Genomic DNA, 19,066 nt, shown 5'->3' on the forward strand with positions numbered 1-19,066 from the left:
AAAAAATATCTAATTTTTATTTAATCTTCATATAAATTTTAAATTATTCTAGATTTATCTAACTAAATCCTTAATATTTTCAAAGAATTTTTAAATTTATAATTTTTACTACATATATACATTTTAAAAAAAAAAAAAAAACCCTAACACTAGGATCCAACCAGCAAGTAACCATCCCTTGCTCCCAGCAAGTTGACTATGACCATTTGATGACAAACTGCAGTCAAGAACTCAAGACGTACTGAAAATCTAGCAAACATATATATATATATAATTTGTTTGAAAAAATTATTTACATGAAGGCGACTGTGTGTTAAAAAGATTCACTCAGATGTAGAAGTTGAGATCTCTCGAGGGTATCTGCGATTTTACTTTTAAATTCTCATAATTCGATCTTAATCCTACCATTGATATGGCTCCTACATGGAAAATTCAACGGTCAATATGGTCTTAAAACGATACCAAAGTCAACCTTTTTCGGACCCCTCAATGTCATTGCCAGCTGGAATTTTGGCACCGACAATACGTGTGCCCAAAAGCCATGATTAAACATTCCTTTTTCTTAAGAAGAAAGCGATGTAAAGTTTAATGATGTTGAATCTTCCAGCTTTCCCCAGACAAAAGAGGAACTGTTGTCAAGTTTTGACTTCCTTATCTATATAAATTATGTATTTAAGATTTATTTCTACACGAAACACGGGTTCCTTTGTTTAAATGATTTGATTTATTTCTGTGATTTAAAAATATTTTAAAAAAATTAAATTTTTTTATTTTTTTATGTATTTCTAATTAATATATTTTTAGTATTTTTAAATAATTTTGATATACTAAAACAAAAACTAATTTTTTTAAATAAATTATTAACATATATTTTGACATAAAAAGTTATTTATAAAATAACCATAGTAATATTTTGAAACAAGTTAAACTATTTATATTATAAATTTAAAAATATTTAATAAATATATATAAATATATATATATATATATATATATAAACTACCATAATACTATAAACAAATATTTTAAAACTGAAAAAAAAAAAAAAGAAGAAGAAGAAGAAGGAAAGAAGTCCAATTACCATTGACAAAGGCCACCATTGAACCCCATATTTCAAAAGTAAAAAACCCAGATAGATAAAAATCAAAGCATCAGCCATATTTCTTTATTTTTATTATTCTTTATTTTTTTGTAATTTATTATCACTGATGCGGTGATTTTTAGCTTGCCTCTCCCTCCCTGCCACATGGTGAAAGTTCCTCTGGGCGCTGACTATTGACTCTCTTGAGTACATAGAATAAAATAAAATTATTACATTGCATTTTTATTACATTCTCGCTGCTTATTAAAAAAACAGTGACGCAAACTCCCTCAAATAATAATAATAAAAAAAAATAACCCACAGACAAAACAGAAAGGATTAGTAGATTCATTTTCCTTGATTCAGCCTCAGCTATCAATCAGTGTATCCGCGTTAACTATAGATAGATCATCATTAGATCTCTCTCACTTTCTCTCAAGACATAGAAGCTGACAACAACAAGCATACTGTGTACTTGATACGAGAAAGAGAAGATGTCAAGGAGATCAGGGACTTGCTTGAGGTGTTGTTTGGTCTTTTTTGCAGTTATTTCAGCTTTAGGTGTGTGTGGTCCTGCTTTATATTGGAGATTCAAGAAGACCATTGGATTTCCTGATTCTAAAACCTCTTCTTGTCCTCCTTGCATCTGTGACTGCCCCCCTCCTTTGTCTCTTCTCAAGATTGCTCCTGGTATCAATCGAACTCTCTCTCTTCTCGTTTTTTTTTTGTTGTGTGTTTCTGTATCTGGGTTGTCGTCATCCTGCTTGAGTTTTATTGAATTTGAGTGGAATTTAGGGTGCCCATTTCATCCATTTGTGGTCTCGATCTATTTCTGTTTCTAATTTTGGATCTTGAATTCTCTTCATTGCTTTATTATTGGATTGTTTGCGTGCTTGGTGAAGTTAAATTTAGAGGATACGAAGTTCATCAACTTCTATGGTTTTGATCTGTGATAATTTCAGGTTTTAGATTTCAATTTCTACTTGCATATAGCTGCAACCTTTATTTTGAGAAGAAAAAATGATGGCAGAGTTATTAGTGATGCATATTAAATGAAGTAAAGCTTGGATGAGCTCACTTTGTTATTGAGGGAAGTTGCAAGATCTGTCTTTGAACTTGCTTTACTTACTGTATGTGTACATAACAGTATTGTTTTAATTTTACTGATGCATGATTTTAAGTGCAGATCTTGCATGCTACCCCTATTATTTTCAGGTGCTTTAATTGCAATTGAATCTGATTTTTTGAACTCCAAGTGACTATGCAGTATGCCCTCAGTTTCTGTAGCCATAAGAAGTTGTGATCTTTTTCAAGTCCCCTATCTGTTTGCAACCAACTGCTTGATTAACCTTGTGGTGAGGATTAATCCTTGCATGCTGAAAAGATATTTGAATAAGCATCGAATTTTTCCATGAAAACATTTGAATTGCTAAGCTTGTTTGCTAGCAAATATTTGAAAAAGTTTTTACCAGCACAATGCTACCAGATACAGCATTCATTGTACTCTCTATTAGAATTATTAGAAAAAAATTTCCATTTTTTTTTATTTCACATAGCTCCTTGCCTTTCTTGATGCAATCTCATTGAATAATTCTTTGCATTGTACTTGATCTCTTAGTGCTTATGAGCTTGTTATTTGTCAAATAGACCATGTTTGGGAGTCAAAAGTTCATTTTTGAGGAAATTATGATCTTATCTACTAATGCTTGTGACTTGTGTTTTGCTTTATGGTTACAGGGTTGGCCAACCTTTCAGTCACAGGTTAGAGCTCATTCTAAAAACCCAATTTGTTGGATCACTTTTATTTGTTATTCTGAGAGCATCACGTATTTTTCATCCTGCACTTTCTGAAAGCCTCTTGTAAAATGAGACTAGGGTGTAGCTACTTTATCAAACTTTAATGATTTCTTGAGCTATATATTCATATATTTTAACCTTGTATGTGTTATTTCCGACATCCAACTGCTAAGAACCTTGCATTTTGTTTGATAAAAATGTGGATGTGCCCCATAAATTGTGTTGTATTTCCTCAGTCTGCAGAATGGGAATTTTGGTTTTTTAAGTTATTGGGTTTCTTCCATTTATGATTTCAGTTTATAAAATGCTTTTTAATTGATCTTAATTGCTCTTTCTTGAATAATCTTATTCATTCAAATTTAGAATATGCAATTTCAATTGACAACCCCAGTGTTGCTATTGACTTCCAAGAGTTAGGGGCTATCTGATTCACTGACAATTTGATGAGTGAAAAGGCCACAATTGCTTGTTAGTCAAATGTCCTCTTTAGTTTGACCTTTGGCCCAGCTGCTCCCTTTTCTCTTTTGCTATTTCTTACCATTTCACTTTGTCTGAAAAAATTTAGGCCATGCAACAAAATAAAAACTCAAAAGAACTGCTTTAACACTCCTGGTGCTTGAACTTATTCCAGTCATTCATTCATTCACGCACTGCACATCTTGTTTTATAATAGATAGACAGAAGCTTTTGGCGACTTCTTTTTCTCATTGATGTGCTTCCTTTAATTATGACTTGTGGGATCATGGTCTCGCTGACATGACATAACTTTGGGGTCATCATAGATTGTGGAAGTAATGACCCCGATCTCAAAACGGAGATGGAGAAGCAATTTGTGGACCTTCTAACAGAGGAGTTGAAATTGCAAGAGGCTGTTGCTCAAGAGCATGCTCATCACATGAACATCACGCTTGCTGAAGCAAAAAGGGTGGCATCCCAATACCAAAGGGAGGCAGAAAAATGCAATGCTGCAACTGAAACATGTGAGGAGGCAAGAGAGCAGTCTGAAGCATTGCTGATCAGAGAGAGGAAAGTTACTTCCTTATGGGAGCAACGGGCCCGCCAACTGGGCTATGAAGGAGAGTAATTGTTATACAGTTGATATTTGAGTATTTACATGAATCCTATCATTAGCGTCCTTACTAGCAGGCGCAATCAAATTGACTGGGATCTTCGCTTTCTGCGCAATCAAATTGATTGGGATCTTCACTTACTCTGTCACTCGCAAATTGGTTCAGTTTTCTTGTGAAGGCATGCAAATGGTATGTATTCACCGGTAATCTTTACCTGCTCTGGATCTACCAGCTCAACCACTATTTCTACTGCTCTCTTAATGAGTTACTTGATACTGTGCTATACTGCTATGTATGATGTAATGAACATGATTTTACAAGGCTTGTTTTGTTCCCCTGATATAAATTTCCTGGACCACTTAATCTCCATCCTTAGTTTTGAGGGAGCTTTGTGGATTTTTTTCATACTGCATCTGCATCTTGGCTATAGAAAGTAACAGCTGTTCGCTTTGCCATATCTCATGTACCTCAGCCATGTCGTTTCCTTGCCTGCAATCCTCCTTCAACATGTCTCTTGGGAAGGAGGTTTTGCGCCTGATCTCATCATACCGTAACCTTGTCCCAGCGACATTTATTGATACCACAGCTCGGCTTAGCCAACAACTTTTTATACAAGACTGAACCCGCTACGTCTTTCTCTAACAATTTGGACAAACATTTGCATTTTAATGACATTGAAAAACCATGTTAATATCGTAAACGCGTCCCTATTATGATAACTTCCAAGTTTTCATACCGAATGAATGACTTTATCATACATAGACAACTATGAAGAGATAAAACCAATGAATGCATAGATTTTTCAGATTAAGCGAGCACTAATCAAACTTACATTGTTTTCCCAAACCCCAAAAGATGGTGACAGTGATCGAACTTCCAGTACTTCACCAGCCATGAATATGGAGCCATGAGACTCCAACCACGATGCATCATTGACATTTGAAATCAAAACCTCAGCTTGAATCAAGATTAATATAGAACTAAATTGATATTGGAAATGGAGAACTGCTCATGGCACTTTGCTTTAAATTAAAGTTCAACTGTAGATGCCTGGTTTCGCTGCTTCAGGATTTTGCTACTCTTTAATATTGCGGTTTAATTATGTTTTTCAAAAAATTTAAGATTTTTTAATTTTAAATAAAATTTTTATCCGTTAATATTAAAAATAAATTTTAAAAAATAAAAAATATATATTATTTTAATATATTTTTAAATAAAAAAATATTTCAAAAAACAATATAACACTTTCAAACCCATGAACACCTCATGTAAGCATAGTTTTAAAACCCGACCTAGTGGTTGACTCGGTCTAATAATCGAGTCACGAGTTAGATGGGTTGATCCGGGTCAACCCAAAAAAATCAAATAAAAACTTCAATAAATACAATTCGCTTCTCTTACCCCTCTCTCATCAAACTGCTTTCCAGCTTTCCAACAACAAATGGATATTTTCTTTTACTCAATTACAAATAGACTTTCTCTTTAAATTGAGAATAGAAAGTAAAGAGGAAAAGAAAATCTTACACACACACACATACAAAAAGCATGGGCATTGAAATAGAAAATAATAGCAATCGTGTATTAACAACAACGATGATATTCTTATATGAAACTTTAAAAAGGAGTTTTTCCAATCATATCTTGATAGAGGATCTGATATGATCAAAATTGAAGATGTTATCTTCAATGAAATCTACAAGAATGAGTATGAATCACCACGAAAGGGATGTCATATTTGGGGTGGAGGTGTATTACGGGCATAGTAGCTATACGATTGAAATTGCTTTTTCTTGTTATCTCTATATGTAATTTTATAACCTTCGTCTGCATTGTTTTAAATCAAAACTTTTGATATTTTAAAAGGCCAAAATAAACAACATCGTTTCTGGCTATATATATGGCTGGGTCTTAGCCAGGTTTGTCTGGGTCATACGGGTTTCAAGTTGATCGGGTTTCATTAAGCCAACTTCTTAATGGGATTTTATTTAAATCCGAATTGATTCCAAACCTGGGTTAGCAAGATTCCTAGTTGATTTACCAAGCCTATCCGGATTTTAAAATTATACATGTAAGCCATTAAAAAAAGACAAAAGAAGAAAAAACTGAATTTTTTTTTGGAACGACCCAGTTTTGATATCTGGGTAGGCCCAGTTCTATTTTGTAACGTCTGGGGTTAAATTTTGTAACATCTACTGACAAAATCCATTTCAAGGGACACATGGGAGGTACCTAGCAAAATCAAACAAGAAAAGAAGCAACGATTTTGTATCCAAACAGCACAGAAATGGTCAACTTGTCAGGGTGCATCTACAAAAGGGAGATATATGTGAGGTAGTTTGCTTCTGTCAGGCCAGCTGACCAATCTAGCCATCATCACCAATTTGACGTTCCTCCAAAAATAAGAAAAGAAAATCACAAACAGTAAAAAATCACATGCTTTCCAAGGACACAGACGCGGTTTCAGACTTTCAAAGTCCATGCACTCACTGTCATGCCTGGTCATAACCCTTATTTTTTTATACGTAGAAAGAAATATTTTATTATCTTAGATCATAAATAAAGAAAAGAAACTAACTTGGATCTATCTAAAACTAAACAAAACACATCATCTTTGCAATACCCAGATCCGGAAACTGTCCTAGAAAGCTGTTTCTGCTCTTTTTGGGGTCTGAAACATCTATTCCATTTCTCTTCAATTGAACAGGGTGATGTGTAATCTGCTGTACGAGATAGGGTTTTTGTTTGTCTTTCCGTGAAGTTTCTCGGGTTGTATTTGGATCTTCGGACCAATCTTGGGGCCTCTCTACATTTGGAAAGGTAACTGAGATTTTTTTGGGTTCTGTTAAGTTTCTATAAATGGAAAGTTCAAGAGGCAGGAGGGTGGAGAAAAGAGGTTATGAGCAGAGTGTTGATGATGAAGCTGACAACCTGCCAGAATCAAAAAAGGCAAAATTGCCTGCTTTAGCAAGGTTGGTCTTTGTAACTACTTCATGTGATTTATGGTTTCCAATTTTGTGTTTTGGTTTTCTTTCATGGCTTTGAAAGGTAAGTTAGGACAGCTAGAAGAGGATTGAAAGATAATTTTGTTAATTATTGGAGGATTGGCAGATTGGATATATTCCCTATGATCGATTGGGTTGAGTTTTCAAATTCAGCGCTTGTATCAGTTTTATTACTTCCAGAGCTAAATTAAGTCTTCTCATTTTAATCTGATGCCTAAACCATACATGGGTGGTCACTGTTTACAATGATTCTGGTTCCTTGATGATTTGTGGATCTCATGCCAAACCTAGCTATGCCTAGTGAGATCTTATCTTAATTAACAATATCATAAGGTAGGTGATTTGATAGACTTCAAGAATGATTGAAACTGCTTGTAGGATGCGCTTTAGCTTGATTGACATTCAAGGAGGTAAATGAAAAAATGAGCCTGTGATTTTTAAAGAAACTTGGGTACTAGAGCATTGTCATATTGGGCTTGTTCTGTTGATGTAGGGGTGCTGCTGAAATCACTTTTTTGGGCTGATTTCAGAATAAAAGTCTCCACTGAGTTACTTTACTAAATTGGATCAATGATTAAGAACAAGATCATAATTTTTGAAACATCAAATATGTACTTAAGCTTTTGGATTCAAGTTTCAAACAGCTTAAACTTATGTGTGGAATTAGTTGAATATTCAAGTCAATGTTTGGTGCTGTATTAATTCAGTTTGTCAATATCTTCTTTGTGCAAGTGTTCTGCCTCAGCATCAGTTTTTTAAGTCCACTCCATCTGATATATGACTTAATATATCTGCAGTGTAATTGTGGAAGCTTTGAAGGTGGATAGTTTGCAAAGACTTTGCTCATCTTTGGAGCCTTTGTTTCGCAGAATTGTGAGTCATGGATTCTTTCTTTAATTCGTTTGTTCTAATAAAATTTGGGTTGAGTTGTGATATTATTCTAAACCTGTAGAAGATACAATGACACTGCTGCTGTTGTATATTTTTAGCTGATTGTATCTCATGAGAATCATGACTCGGGTCACCATGTAGGGCTCACTTGTAGACATACTGAAATAATTGCAGAGACTTCTGTGCAGTAAATTTTACATCAATTTACAGAGTGTTGATAAAAAGTCCTCAGCAACATTCAAGCATTTTCTTGTCTACTTGTCCCCTAATTTGTCTGCTGTTGGTTTAATTTATCAAAGGCATTGCATATTATGCGATCCTAGTTATCTTCAATTCCTTTGCTGATTTTGGCATTATGAATGAATGATCAGGTCAGTGAAGAAGTGGAACGTGCTTTGACAAGGTTAGGCCCTGCTAAATTGGCTGGAAGGTAGGTTCATAGATATTTTTGAATTCTAAAAATTAAAAATTCCTTTCCTATCTGCCTTGGATCTTCATGATGCTGGCAAACAATGTAGAAAAAATCATTGTAAATTTCAGTTATACTCCATGTTCTCCTGGTGGAAATTGGGATGTCATTTGTATAAAAAAAAAACTGCAACGTATAGGTATTGATACGATGAATTATGATTCTTCCTATGGCAGGTCATCACCACCAAAACTTCCAGGCCCAGAAGGAAACAATCTACAACTTCATTTCAGAACAAGAATGCCTCCTCACCTGTTCACAGGAGGGAAAGTTGAGGGGGAGCAAGGGGAAGCTATCCATGTTGTCCTGTTAGATGCAAGCACTGGAACTGTTGTGCAAACTGGACCAGAATCAGCTGCTAAACTGAATGTTGTGGTTCTTGAAGGTGACTTCAATGAGGAAGCTGATGAAGATTGGGCAATGGAGCATTTTAAAAGCCATGAAGTGAAGGAGCGTGAAGGTAAAAGACCACTGCTGACTGGGGATCTACAGGTCACTCTCAAGGAAGGGGTAGGAACTCTCGGAGAAATTACTTTTACTGACAATTCTAGCTGGATAAGGAGCAGAAAGTTCAGGCTTGGTGTTAAGGTTTCTCCTGGATATTGTGAGGGGATTCGTGTTCGTGAGGCTAAGACAGAGGCATTTGCTGTTAAAGATCACCGAGGAGAATGTGAGTTTTCAAATGATTATAACTCATGGTTGCTAGTTTAGAGACCATGCAGCACACATCTGTTTTGGAGAGAGTTTTCAAATGGTTATAACTCATGGTTGCTAGTTTAGAGGCCGTGCAGCACACATCTGTTTTGGAGAGTAGAACATTAGAGCATAAACATTAAAATGAGTGCTCAGCAATATTAGAATCTAGGTGCTCTTACTTGGCTAGATAGATGACTGCCTACTAAGCCTCTCAAATAACACCATTTTACTGGGTTTCTCTTTTATTTAATTAAGAAACAATGGTATCATGCAAATATAGTACAATTATCGGTAAAGCTAGTAGCCTTCCACTGCATAATGTGGTACATATTGGATGGTGACAGGTTGCCAGAATAGCAGGAGAATAGTAGTTCCTTCTGCATTCTTCCAAGCTGTGAGTCTTAGCGTGGGTGAAAGATAACTCGCTATCTGGTTATAAGTACAAGTAGTACAGAATGTTTTGACTAGGGACTTCATAGTTCGGTTATTTTCTTGGAACTGAAATGCAAAAACCTTAGAAATCTTATGGTATAAATAGATGCAACAGCCAGTTCTGCAGCTTCGCACAAAGAAACCTCCAATTTTTGGGATATCTTATAGTTTGGGTAACTGTATTCAGTTGGAATTGCAGCCTCTTACATTTTATCAAATTTCTTGGTAACCAAGATTGTTTATATAAATTTCAGTATACAAGAAACACTACCCACCAGCTTTACACGATGAAGTTTGGAGATTGGACAGAATAGCGAAGGATGGAGCATTGCACAAAAAGTTGGTAAAGGCTTATATTACAACAGTTGAAGATTTTCTCCGTGTTCTCATTAGAGATCCACAGAAATTAAGACATGTAAGAATCCTTTTCTTTTTCCCTAGATATGTTTGAGAAATCTATTATTCTTTTCGGTTCATAACCCTTGTTTCCATATTGATTGTTCTTCAATTTCCTGTTTTCTGCTTTGATGTTCACATAGATCCTTGGAAGTGGAATGTCAAATAAGATGTGGGAGAATACAGTTGAGCATGCAAAGACTTGTGTCTTAGGAGGAAAGCTTTATGTTTATTTTGCTGATGGTAATCATAGCACTGGTGTTGTTTTCAATAATATATATGAGCTCAGGGGCCTTATTTCAGATGGGCAGTTCCTCTCATTGGAATCGCTTAACCACAATCAAAAGGTTTGATATTCTCGGCCATTCTGAATCTACTAAAACATTTGCTCATCATTTTACACCAGTTTTGCCCTGATATTTAGCTGAATCCGTCTATACAAAGTGCCATACAAAAATATTGCAGTAAAACGTGTTGCAATATTACTTGATGATCTAAAGAAAGATGTTTACTAAAACTTGTTGCAAATAATCTTGAAATCAAACATTCAAGATGTGATAATTTTCATTGTATGTGGTGTACAGTCAATACAAATTGTCCTACTGATGTGTTTGACTGATAGACATCAGGATCTTTTACAACGGACTGTTATTCACTACTCTAGGCATAAGAAATGGTCTTATTCTGACACCTTAAATGTGGCAACTTTAGCTGCCCCAACACCATGGTCAGAGTCTTGGATGACATGCGTCCAAAATCTCTCTTAGAGATTGAAGGATCTGCGTTACTTGATGGCTGTCACTACAAGTAAAGTTTGCTCATTCATGCTTGTGTTTGCTCACAGGTTTCGGTGGATTCCCTGGTGAAACAAGCATATGAGAATTGGCATCAAGTTGTAGAATATGATGGCAAAGTCCTGAACTCCCTAGCTAGCAATAACAGAGGCAAAGGAGCCTCCACTGCGCCCCTTGTTGAAAACAGCTACGAGAGAAATCACTACATAACATCTGCTCAAAACAAGCAGCTGTTTGATCCTTCTGAACCAAATCCACAACACCAAGCAGTAAATAACCACCCATCAGTCCCTCAATTGATTGAATTTCCATTTGTTAGGTCTGATCAGAATGCAGTAATGACCCTAAATAACGTAAATAATCCACAAGCAGCATTATCTGGCAGCGTGGATTATATGTCAGTTGGAACTCCTCCTGTTGGGGGTGTTTACTTTCCAGGAGATTGGTCTCGGACAAGGAATGAGAATGGATCGGAAGACTTTTTTGCAGAAGAAATACGGCTAAGGAGTTCAGAGATGTTGGAGAGTGATGACATGCAGAGACTGCTAAAAACATTTGGTGTGGGTGGAGTTGGGATGGGACCTGGTTTTGGCCATTCTGATGAGGCTTGTTACTCTTACAGCATTCAAGCATATGAGCCTCGGATGAATCAAGCATATGCGCAGGAGCGTGGAAAGGGATCAGGGAAGGCTGTCGTTGGATGGCTTAAGCTGAAAGCAGCTCTACGTTGGGGGATATTTGTAAGGAAGAAAGCTGCAGAGAGAAGAGCTCAGCTTGTTGAGCTTGATTAAGTTGAATATTTAAATATAATTTAACTCGAGTTCTATCGATATTATCTGTTTATGTGCCTGTGAATCTTTTAATGTGTTTTTCGATTGTTGAGAGACAGTGAATACTTGCAAGTTTAACATATTGGAACTGAAAGGCCAGACAAGGCAGAATTTAAGGTGAGAGGGAGAGAGGAGGGGGGGGGGGGGGGGGGGAACCGTTTCTAACCCCCATTATCCTTGTTTAAAATTTAGGGCTCTTTTTCTCGTTTTAGCCTGTAAAAGCAAGATATTCATTATCATGATTAAATGTTATACTACTGTTCTCCTTTGATATGCGCATCACTTTCCATAACTTTTCTTCACAGTGAATTTGTCAAGTTCCATGCTGTTCTGTAATGATTATCCGCTAGATAGCATCAGACTGCAGAATTCAATCATTGATATTTCCGAAAGCTTTGTCGGATTTGGGTTCATGGAACTAACTCTTTTGATAAAAGCCGGCAAGTTTTATTATGACAACGTCAAGAAAGCGACACTGTTACTCTCCTCTAGCTTTGTGCTCCTTGCATTTGCATATAAATAGGCATCATTCTACCTTCTATGAGTGCAATAAACTAAAACAGAAATTTCCAGAAATTGCTCAAACAGAGATTGATGAAAACAAAAAAACAACCAACACAAACTTCTCTTGCTATCTTTCCAGAGTAACAAAAACACTCCTGCTTAGCCCAGCTCCACACACAAGACGACAGATGTGAGAATAGTGCTTGTGTGCTCGTGTCTGTCAGTACACGAGCACAGATAATTCCGGGTACATCCAAGGATAATGAATCTCTTAAAATAAACATAAGAAGGGACAATAAATCCTATCTAATGGAGGCTGTTTAAAGCAACCGTGTATCTATTTTTCTTTTTCTGTAAAAGCTTAAAGCATTTTAAGCAAAAGGTCTACTTCTGATAGCAGATTCACACTCCAAGGCCCCAAAAAAAGCAATCTGGAAAACGTTTATTAACTTCCAAGGTAAATTTACAATTAGTAAAAATTAATGTTTTAGAAAAGGGTGATGAATTTAATATGTACGAATAATTTATCAATAAGAATTGAGAAGAGAGAGATCAAAAAACAAGGATCAGGCTATAAATGTTAACCGGTAATTAACTCTGATAACGGAGAATAAGAATAGAAAGAGGAAGATGGGATTACATTGGGAAAAACGAGAAGGGAAAAAACTAAAAAGAAAAGGAGTAATCAATTACAAGATACAATTTTTTCCATGAGAGGAGTGAGAACTCAGATACTCTTCTCCTTTCGAAGACTCACATGCATGATCCAGGTGAGAAAGATCCAAACCTGAATTCTCCATCCATTAAGGAACCATCATTTTGATCCTGCATCAAGTACATTATGGAGTGTCAAAGAATGCAACTTAAATTTTAACTCTCTCAAGAAAAGCTCGGAAGAAACAAGCACAAAGAAAATGAAACAAGCAACTACTAATTCAAAACTTTCACAGGAAAAGTAATAATAGGGAGTTTGGCTACAGAAATGATTCACCATTCCTTATATCATTATGCATAAAAGTTGGCTTTGAGTTCTATCAATCGAATAGGATATAACGATTGTCGATTATACACACTTGCGTTCTCTCCTCTCTTTCATTTGCCTTTCAGTCACTACAAATGTTTGCAAGGTAGCATGATTTTTATTTTTTTTAAATAAATGGAGACTAAGAAAAAGCCTACCCGTCACATAATTATTACTTATGAAATGGAAGTAGCTAATTGATATGAATAACATGGTCTCTCCATCACAACAAAGAATCCAAACAAGAAAGTAAATAGGTGCAACCAGAACCAGCTCCCATTTTATCAACTATATAATAAAGGTTATCTATGTTGTCATCGTCTTGAGCTTTTATAGTTTTTACCAAAAAGAAGCAAAAGAGTCATTTAAAAAAAGTTTCCTAAACTTATTTAGAGCACGAAAACTTGAAATGGTGACTGGGAAAGCTGAAAAGAACGCATCTGAAGTGTGTAACTGAGATGGATAGAGCAAATAATATTCTCGTACCTGCTTGATCATTGCATTCATTATATCATCCATAGACTCATAATTATTTTGAACAAAACCATTCTGGGACTTCGCTTGCTCCAAGATAACATCCTCGTTAGACCTCATTTTTGGGTCCAAAGCAAAATTCTCAACATCAGGATGCTGAAACATGGACAGAGTCCCACTGTTTGATTGACCAATCATAGATGCGCCAAACCTTTTCCTTTGGTCCATACTCTGGTTCAATGCACCAATGGAACCATTGCCAGAAACCAGGGAATTCATGGCACCGAATGAACCATTACGACCAAGATTATAGTTTTGGCTATTTTCTTCCCATCTGTTCTTTGAAATGTAATTTGTTGAATTCTGAAAAATATTACCAATAAAGTCTGTTTGTCCTTGCATGTCTACTCTGGAATCTTCTAAAGGTGCTGTGAGAGAACCCGTCGAGCAAAAATCGATGGGGCTATTAACAATGTGAGAGGTAGTGGAAGATATATTGCCTCTCAAGGTACTGGAAGGTAATCGATCATGCCGGAAAGGTTCACCAATTGGCAAAGAAGGAAAAGTGGACAACTGAACTGCACCCTGCCAGTTATCATCACATCTATGATCCAGAAAATTTGAAGAGCCCTGGACACCAACATCAAAAGACTCCTGATTCAATGAAGGCATGCTTAGAGAAGATTGAGTCGCCAATGATCCTCTACTCTGATTTTGTTGTGGGTTCACTTGTAATATCGGAGGGCCGCTTGTGGCACTGGTGTTGCTCAAGCTACCAATAGTCACTTTGACATCCGGGAAGCAACTTGCAAGTGTAAAACCTGCTGTATCACCTTTGTGATTAAACTCTCCAATATGGTTAATGGACTTCATTTGTAGTTGCTTGGGCTCCAGTGCTGATGAAATCCCTTGAAATAAATTTGTACCCTGGTTTGTTGGTAAGAGACCTGGCTGGAGCAGCCCAGAAGAAGCTATTCCCTGTAAGGTTAAACCCCTAGGAGAGTTCAATCTACCAAGAAAAGTCCCAGATGGATATGATGAAAGAGAAGCGGTTGAAAGCCTTCCTGGTCCGTGCATAGAGCGAAAATCTCCAAATCCATCAACTGAACTCATTCGCAAGTAAGATGAGTCTTTAGCACCAAATGCAGAAACCATGTTGCCTTGCTGGTTTCCTCCACCACTTAGTCTTTTCAGGTAAAGCCTAAATTTCTGTAAGAAAATATAAACAGGAAGCTTCAAAATGACTACAGCAATAAAACTCTTCAAAATTTTAACACAAGTTCAGAATTTCATTAAACACGTCTAACTACTTGTTGCATAAAAAACCAAACCTGGTCACACTCTAACTACCATGTGAAACAACAGTTGAATTGACATTTCTAATTTACAAAGATGGGCCTCGTTATTGTTAAGGATTTGCCAAGTTTTCCACATTAGTGTTGAGTGCACAATTGCAGAATTCACACCCAATATAAATCCCATTATGACGTCACCCCAAGCACAGGTGCAGAATTCACAATCATAGGCATCATTTCTCATGGAAGGTAGGGAAGCAAAAAGGAAATATCACTACCTGCAAGTGACTTGCCACGTTTTCCCTTGTAAGCCCATCAACATTCATCAGGTCAAGTATTTTCTTTGGAACAGCCTCTGCAAAAGATTTAACAAAAAGAAAAGGGTAAATCAAACGGTATTAGGATTGGTAAGCATGTTAACAGAAAAACAAAAAATATTGCTTCTGAGTTGAGGAAACTCACTGTCAAGACCCATTTGATTAACAGCGGCAACAAACTTCTGATGCAAATCAACAGACCAGACAACTCGAGGCTTCTTCTGATTCCCAGATACCTCATTATCATTTCCATCTTCACCCTCTTCTTCATCCTCTTCGTCTTGGTCCTTACGTTTCCTATTTAGTTTTTCATTTTGATCTGCACTACCAGTTGATGTCACTCCTTGTTCCCCTTCTCCAGCTCCGTCATCACCCTTGTCTTGATTTGGGGGCCTGTTTTGGTCCTCGGGATACCATTTCTTTCTCCTGATTACATGTTGCCATATGTTTTTGAGCTCCTCCATTCGAACAGGTTTCAGCAAATAGTCAACAGCACCATGTGTAACGCCCTTGTACACAAACTCTTTATCACCATGAGATGATAACACTGCAACAAAGTTCATGTGGGAAAGAATTATATTCAAATCCAAATTATACAAGGATTTAAGCCAATTTTCAGCTACTCCTTATGTGAAGACTACACAGTAATTATAACATACAAATTTCTTAAGACCAACAACATAGCCATTATAAGAAACACAAACAACAACGAAGCCCAATCTAAGTTAACATGCTTTATCAGAGTTCAAGTTAACACGGTAACTTGTGAAAAAGAAAGTGAAGATCATTTACCACCTTACAAAAATATTATTTGCTTACTTATGACAGGTAGGTCCATTTCGAGCCCCACGAGTTCAAGGAGCTTAAAGCCATCCATGTCTGGCATGTTAACGTCACTGATAACCAAGTCATACTTGTTTCTGTTTTCTCTCAACATTTCCAGAGCAGTGACTGCTTGATTGGTAGTTGTAACTGCAAACACCATACGTAAAATGTAAGAAAAGAAATCTGAATTTGAACGAGATTTGACAATAAAAACTCAAAGTCCCATACACTATAATTTAGATTCAAATTACATGCACTCCAAAATTCAGGAGTATAATTGAGTAAGAGAACCCGATTACTAGCAACAGTCCTATAAATCTGCCAATCACAATTAAACAGAAAATAAATGATATTTTAGTTCTAATAGAGGGAGTTAATGAACAAACTATTAGAATTAGTCCAAACACTCTAGAAGGCAAAAAACTGAAACTCGAATGGACAGAAGTAATGAATTACAAATTCAAACCATGCATACAAAGACAATTCAAACATATAATTCCGCAAACTCCAAACAACAGCAAATTAATAAAGCAGAACAACAAAACTTAACAATACAACATACCAATAGTTAATACCACACTTTGACAAACACATGTAGAATTTGTTAAAAATCCAAACTGTTTACTAAAGAGTCAACAAAAAAAATTGATAAATCATGTTCCAAGATTCACACAAGAAGAACGAAAGAGAAGAAAAATTAACAGGTTGAAACATACCCTCATACTGGCATTTACGAAGCAAATTCTCCAAAACTTTGAGGCAAATTGGGTCATCATCAACAGCTAGAATACGCATTCCAACAGGAAACTTTTTTTCATTTACTGAATTACCACCCCTTTGGTCGTCTACAGCCATCATGTACCAAACAAAAAGCACCCAACACAGAGATCACAAAAAAAAAAGAGAAAAAGCTAAGATTTTTATGAGTACTTCAATTAAAAGATGTGTTCTTTAAGCCTTTCAGACAAAACCCAGATGGCAAAACAAGAGAAAGAGAGAGGTTCAATGGCGCTGGATCAGAACAAGAATCGGAGAAACGGATAAAGAATGGAAGATAGTAATACCAAAAAGCTGTACAAAATAGGACGATGATGGTGATGGGCCAAGAGAAAGGATAGGGAAGGGTGTTCCTACCCAAAACAAAACAGAAATCTATAACTAGTTTTTCCTCTCTTTTTTCCCCTTTAAGTACACACAAACTCCCCGTCCCTCCCTGCCCGATGTCTCTGTCTTTAGCTTTTTCTTCTTCAGTTCTCAGCAGAACACAAGAACCTTTTACTTTTTCTTGCATTAAATATTTTTGTCAATATATATGATAATGGGGTTTTGTTTATTTGAGCCCCTCTCTCTCTCTCAAGCTTTTTTATTTTCTTGATTTTTTTATGGTAAACTGCTATCGCCCTTGTCAGAGCTGTCACCATACATGGAAGATGTGCAAGACTTTTGAGGCTTTGATAATGTGAACGTAATTGTCAAAAACATTTCCAAAAGGCAACCATGTTTGTTGCTATGTGTGATGCAAGCGTTGATGAATCAAGACCATCCATCGATGATTGTGGGCCATTTGGGGGATCAAAGGATGGGAATTTCGTGGCATTGGTTAAGGTGAAGGGGGAGGGGTCCTACAGAAGGATGAATGGATTAATGATTATTCCTATCATTTAAGATGGTGACTCTTTTGGTAATTAAAATTGTACGGTGAGAAAGGGTGCTTTAGGTTCGTTAAGTTTTGATGGACACTAATGGCGATCAATCAATGACTAGATTTTCTTCCTGTAAAATTTAAAATTTGAATGTTTAATTTAGGGAAAGTAGCATGATGAGACATAAATGGAAATTAAGCAATAACGCCGGATGGAGAATGTGTTTCTTGCGCTCTTTTGGCAATGAAAATTGTTAGGTTGTTTACATGCATGTCGTGGTTGGTAACGGAGTTAAAATGTTTTTGGATAAAACTTTTAAAAATAATTTTTTAATATTTTAAAATTATTTTAATATATTGATATCAAAAATAAATTTTAAATATATATATTATTTTAATATAATTTCTAATAAAAAACATTTTGAATCATAATATCTATTATTTTTTAAAATAAATTATAATAACAATCAATGACTTCTTCTTTTGTAAGACATTCCATTAATGAATGTTTTCTTAAAAAAATCAAAATTTTGTTTTTTTATTTTGTAATTATGGACAAGTTGTGTTGTTTGTAAGATTTTTATGTTTCAAAAAAAAATCATTTTCTTGACCAAAAAAAATATCTAATTCAATTCTCGAAGACAAATTATTTACAATGGGACCTAGAAAAAAAATTAAAATATGAATACATAATTATTTTATTTTTTGTCTTAAATATAAATTTAAGGGGTCCTCTCCTCCTAATTTTCACATATAAGAACTAAATTCATCTCCAATTAGGTCTTAATCATGCCATTTATTACGTTCATATAAAAATAATTTTATGGATATTTAGCATATAATAACATAAAAAAATTCAACACGTGAGTAACATCTTTTTATAGTTTTAGTAGAGTAAATGGAAAACATGAGTAGTGGTGTTGGAGATTATAAATACTATGGATAATATGTTTGGCAAGAACTAAGATGTTATGTACGTAACTGAATATGTCACAATTAATAGAGACATTGTCAAATCCGAACGGAATCCGGTGATCAGTCGGCCTTTAATTAATTGCTTGTATGATACTGCCTTTTCTAGTCTTCCTGAATTGGAATATATATATACAGCCTCCGTCAAGAAAATCACTTCAATTGATTTTGGAAGGCATACGATTAGAGAAGCTTATTAGGGGAAATACCCGTATTGGGTAATGATCTTTATAAAGATGATTTAGCCTTTAATTTGTATCCATGTAGGAATAGAATAGCATTGTTACCAGCTCTTTATGGTGGAGCTGAATTATTATTTTTTTATAAAAAATAATATTTAAATGTCCAAATTGAATAAAAAAATATAAAAATTTAATCTTTGTTAACCTGAATTAGCATAACAAACTTATAATCATGGTAATTAAGGTTGAGCTAACCTAAAATATCTCACCAAACTCATGGCTCAAATCATGAGATTGAAATAACCCGATAAAAAAATGAGTATTATAACGCCCTTAAGAAAAAATAATTTGTGTTAATTTTTTAAACTCGTGACCC

The 19,066-nt window shown here is 35.5% G+C and overlaps 3 protein-coding genes across 3 annotated transcripts; 2 read left to right on the forward strand and 1 right to left on the reverse strand.

Moving 5' to 3' along the window:
- The first annotated feature begins 1,386 nt into the window (after nt 1-1,386).
- Nucleotides 1,387-4,399, forward strand: LOC105131939 (uncharacterized). Its single transcript, XM_011035165.1, has 3 exons — nt 1,387-1,771; nt 2,819-2,842; nt 3,661-4,399. Exons 1-3 carry the CDS (start codon nt 1,576-1,578, stop codon nt 3,960-3,962), a joined length of 522 nt encoding a protein of 173 aa, XP_011033467.1. The 5' UTR covers nt 1,387-1,575; the 3' UTR covers nt 3,963-4,399.
- A 1,918-nt stretch (nt 4,400-6,317) lies between these two features.
- LOC105131940 (uncharacterized) lies at nt 6,318-11,727 on the forward strand. The gene is made up of 7 exons (XM_011035167.1): nt 6,318-6,917; nt 7,748-7,823; nt 8,213-8,271; nt 8,487-8,980; nt 9,693-9,853; nt 9,978-10,181; nt 10,679-11,727. Exons 1-7 carry the CDS (start codon nt 6,805-6,807, stop codon nt 11,417-11,419), a joined length of 1,848 nt encoding a protein of 615 aa, XP_011033469.1. The 5' UTR covers nt 6,318-6,804; the 3' UTR covers nt 11,420-11,727.
- A 736-nt stretch (nt 11,728-12,463) lies between these two features.
- LOC105131941 (two-component response regulator ARR12-like) lies at nt 12,464-17,213 on the reverse strand. Its single transcript, XM_011035168.1, has 6 exons — nt 16,611-17,213; nt 15,889-16,041; nt 15,215-15,616; nt 15,031-15,107; nt 13,470-14,666; nt 12,464-12,787 (listed from the first exon to the last, which is right to left on the reverse strand). The coding sequence occupies exons 1-6, from the start codon at nt 16,750-16,752 to the stop codon at nt 12,716-12,718; spliced, it is 2,043 nt and encodes a 680-aa protein (XP_011033470.1). The 5' UTR covers nt 16,753-17,213; the 3' UTR covers nt 12,464-12,715.
- Nucleotides 17,214-19,066: the final 1,853 nt, after the last annotated feature.

This window comes from Populus euphratica, unplaced genomic scaffold (genome assembly GCF_000495115.2).
Source record: "Populus euphratica unplaced genomic scaffold, PopEup_1.0 scaffold73.1, whole genome shotgun sequence".
NCBI classification, from domain to species: Eukaryota; Viridiplantae; Streptophyta; class Magnoliopsida; order Malpighiales; family Salicaceae; genus Populus; species Populus euphratica.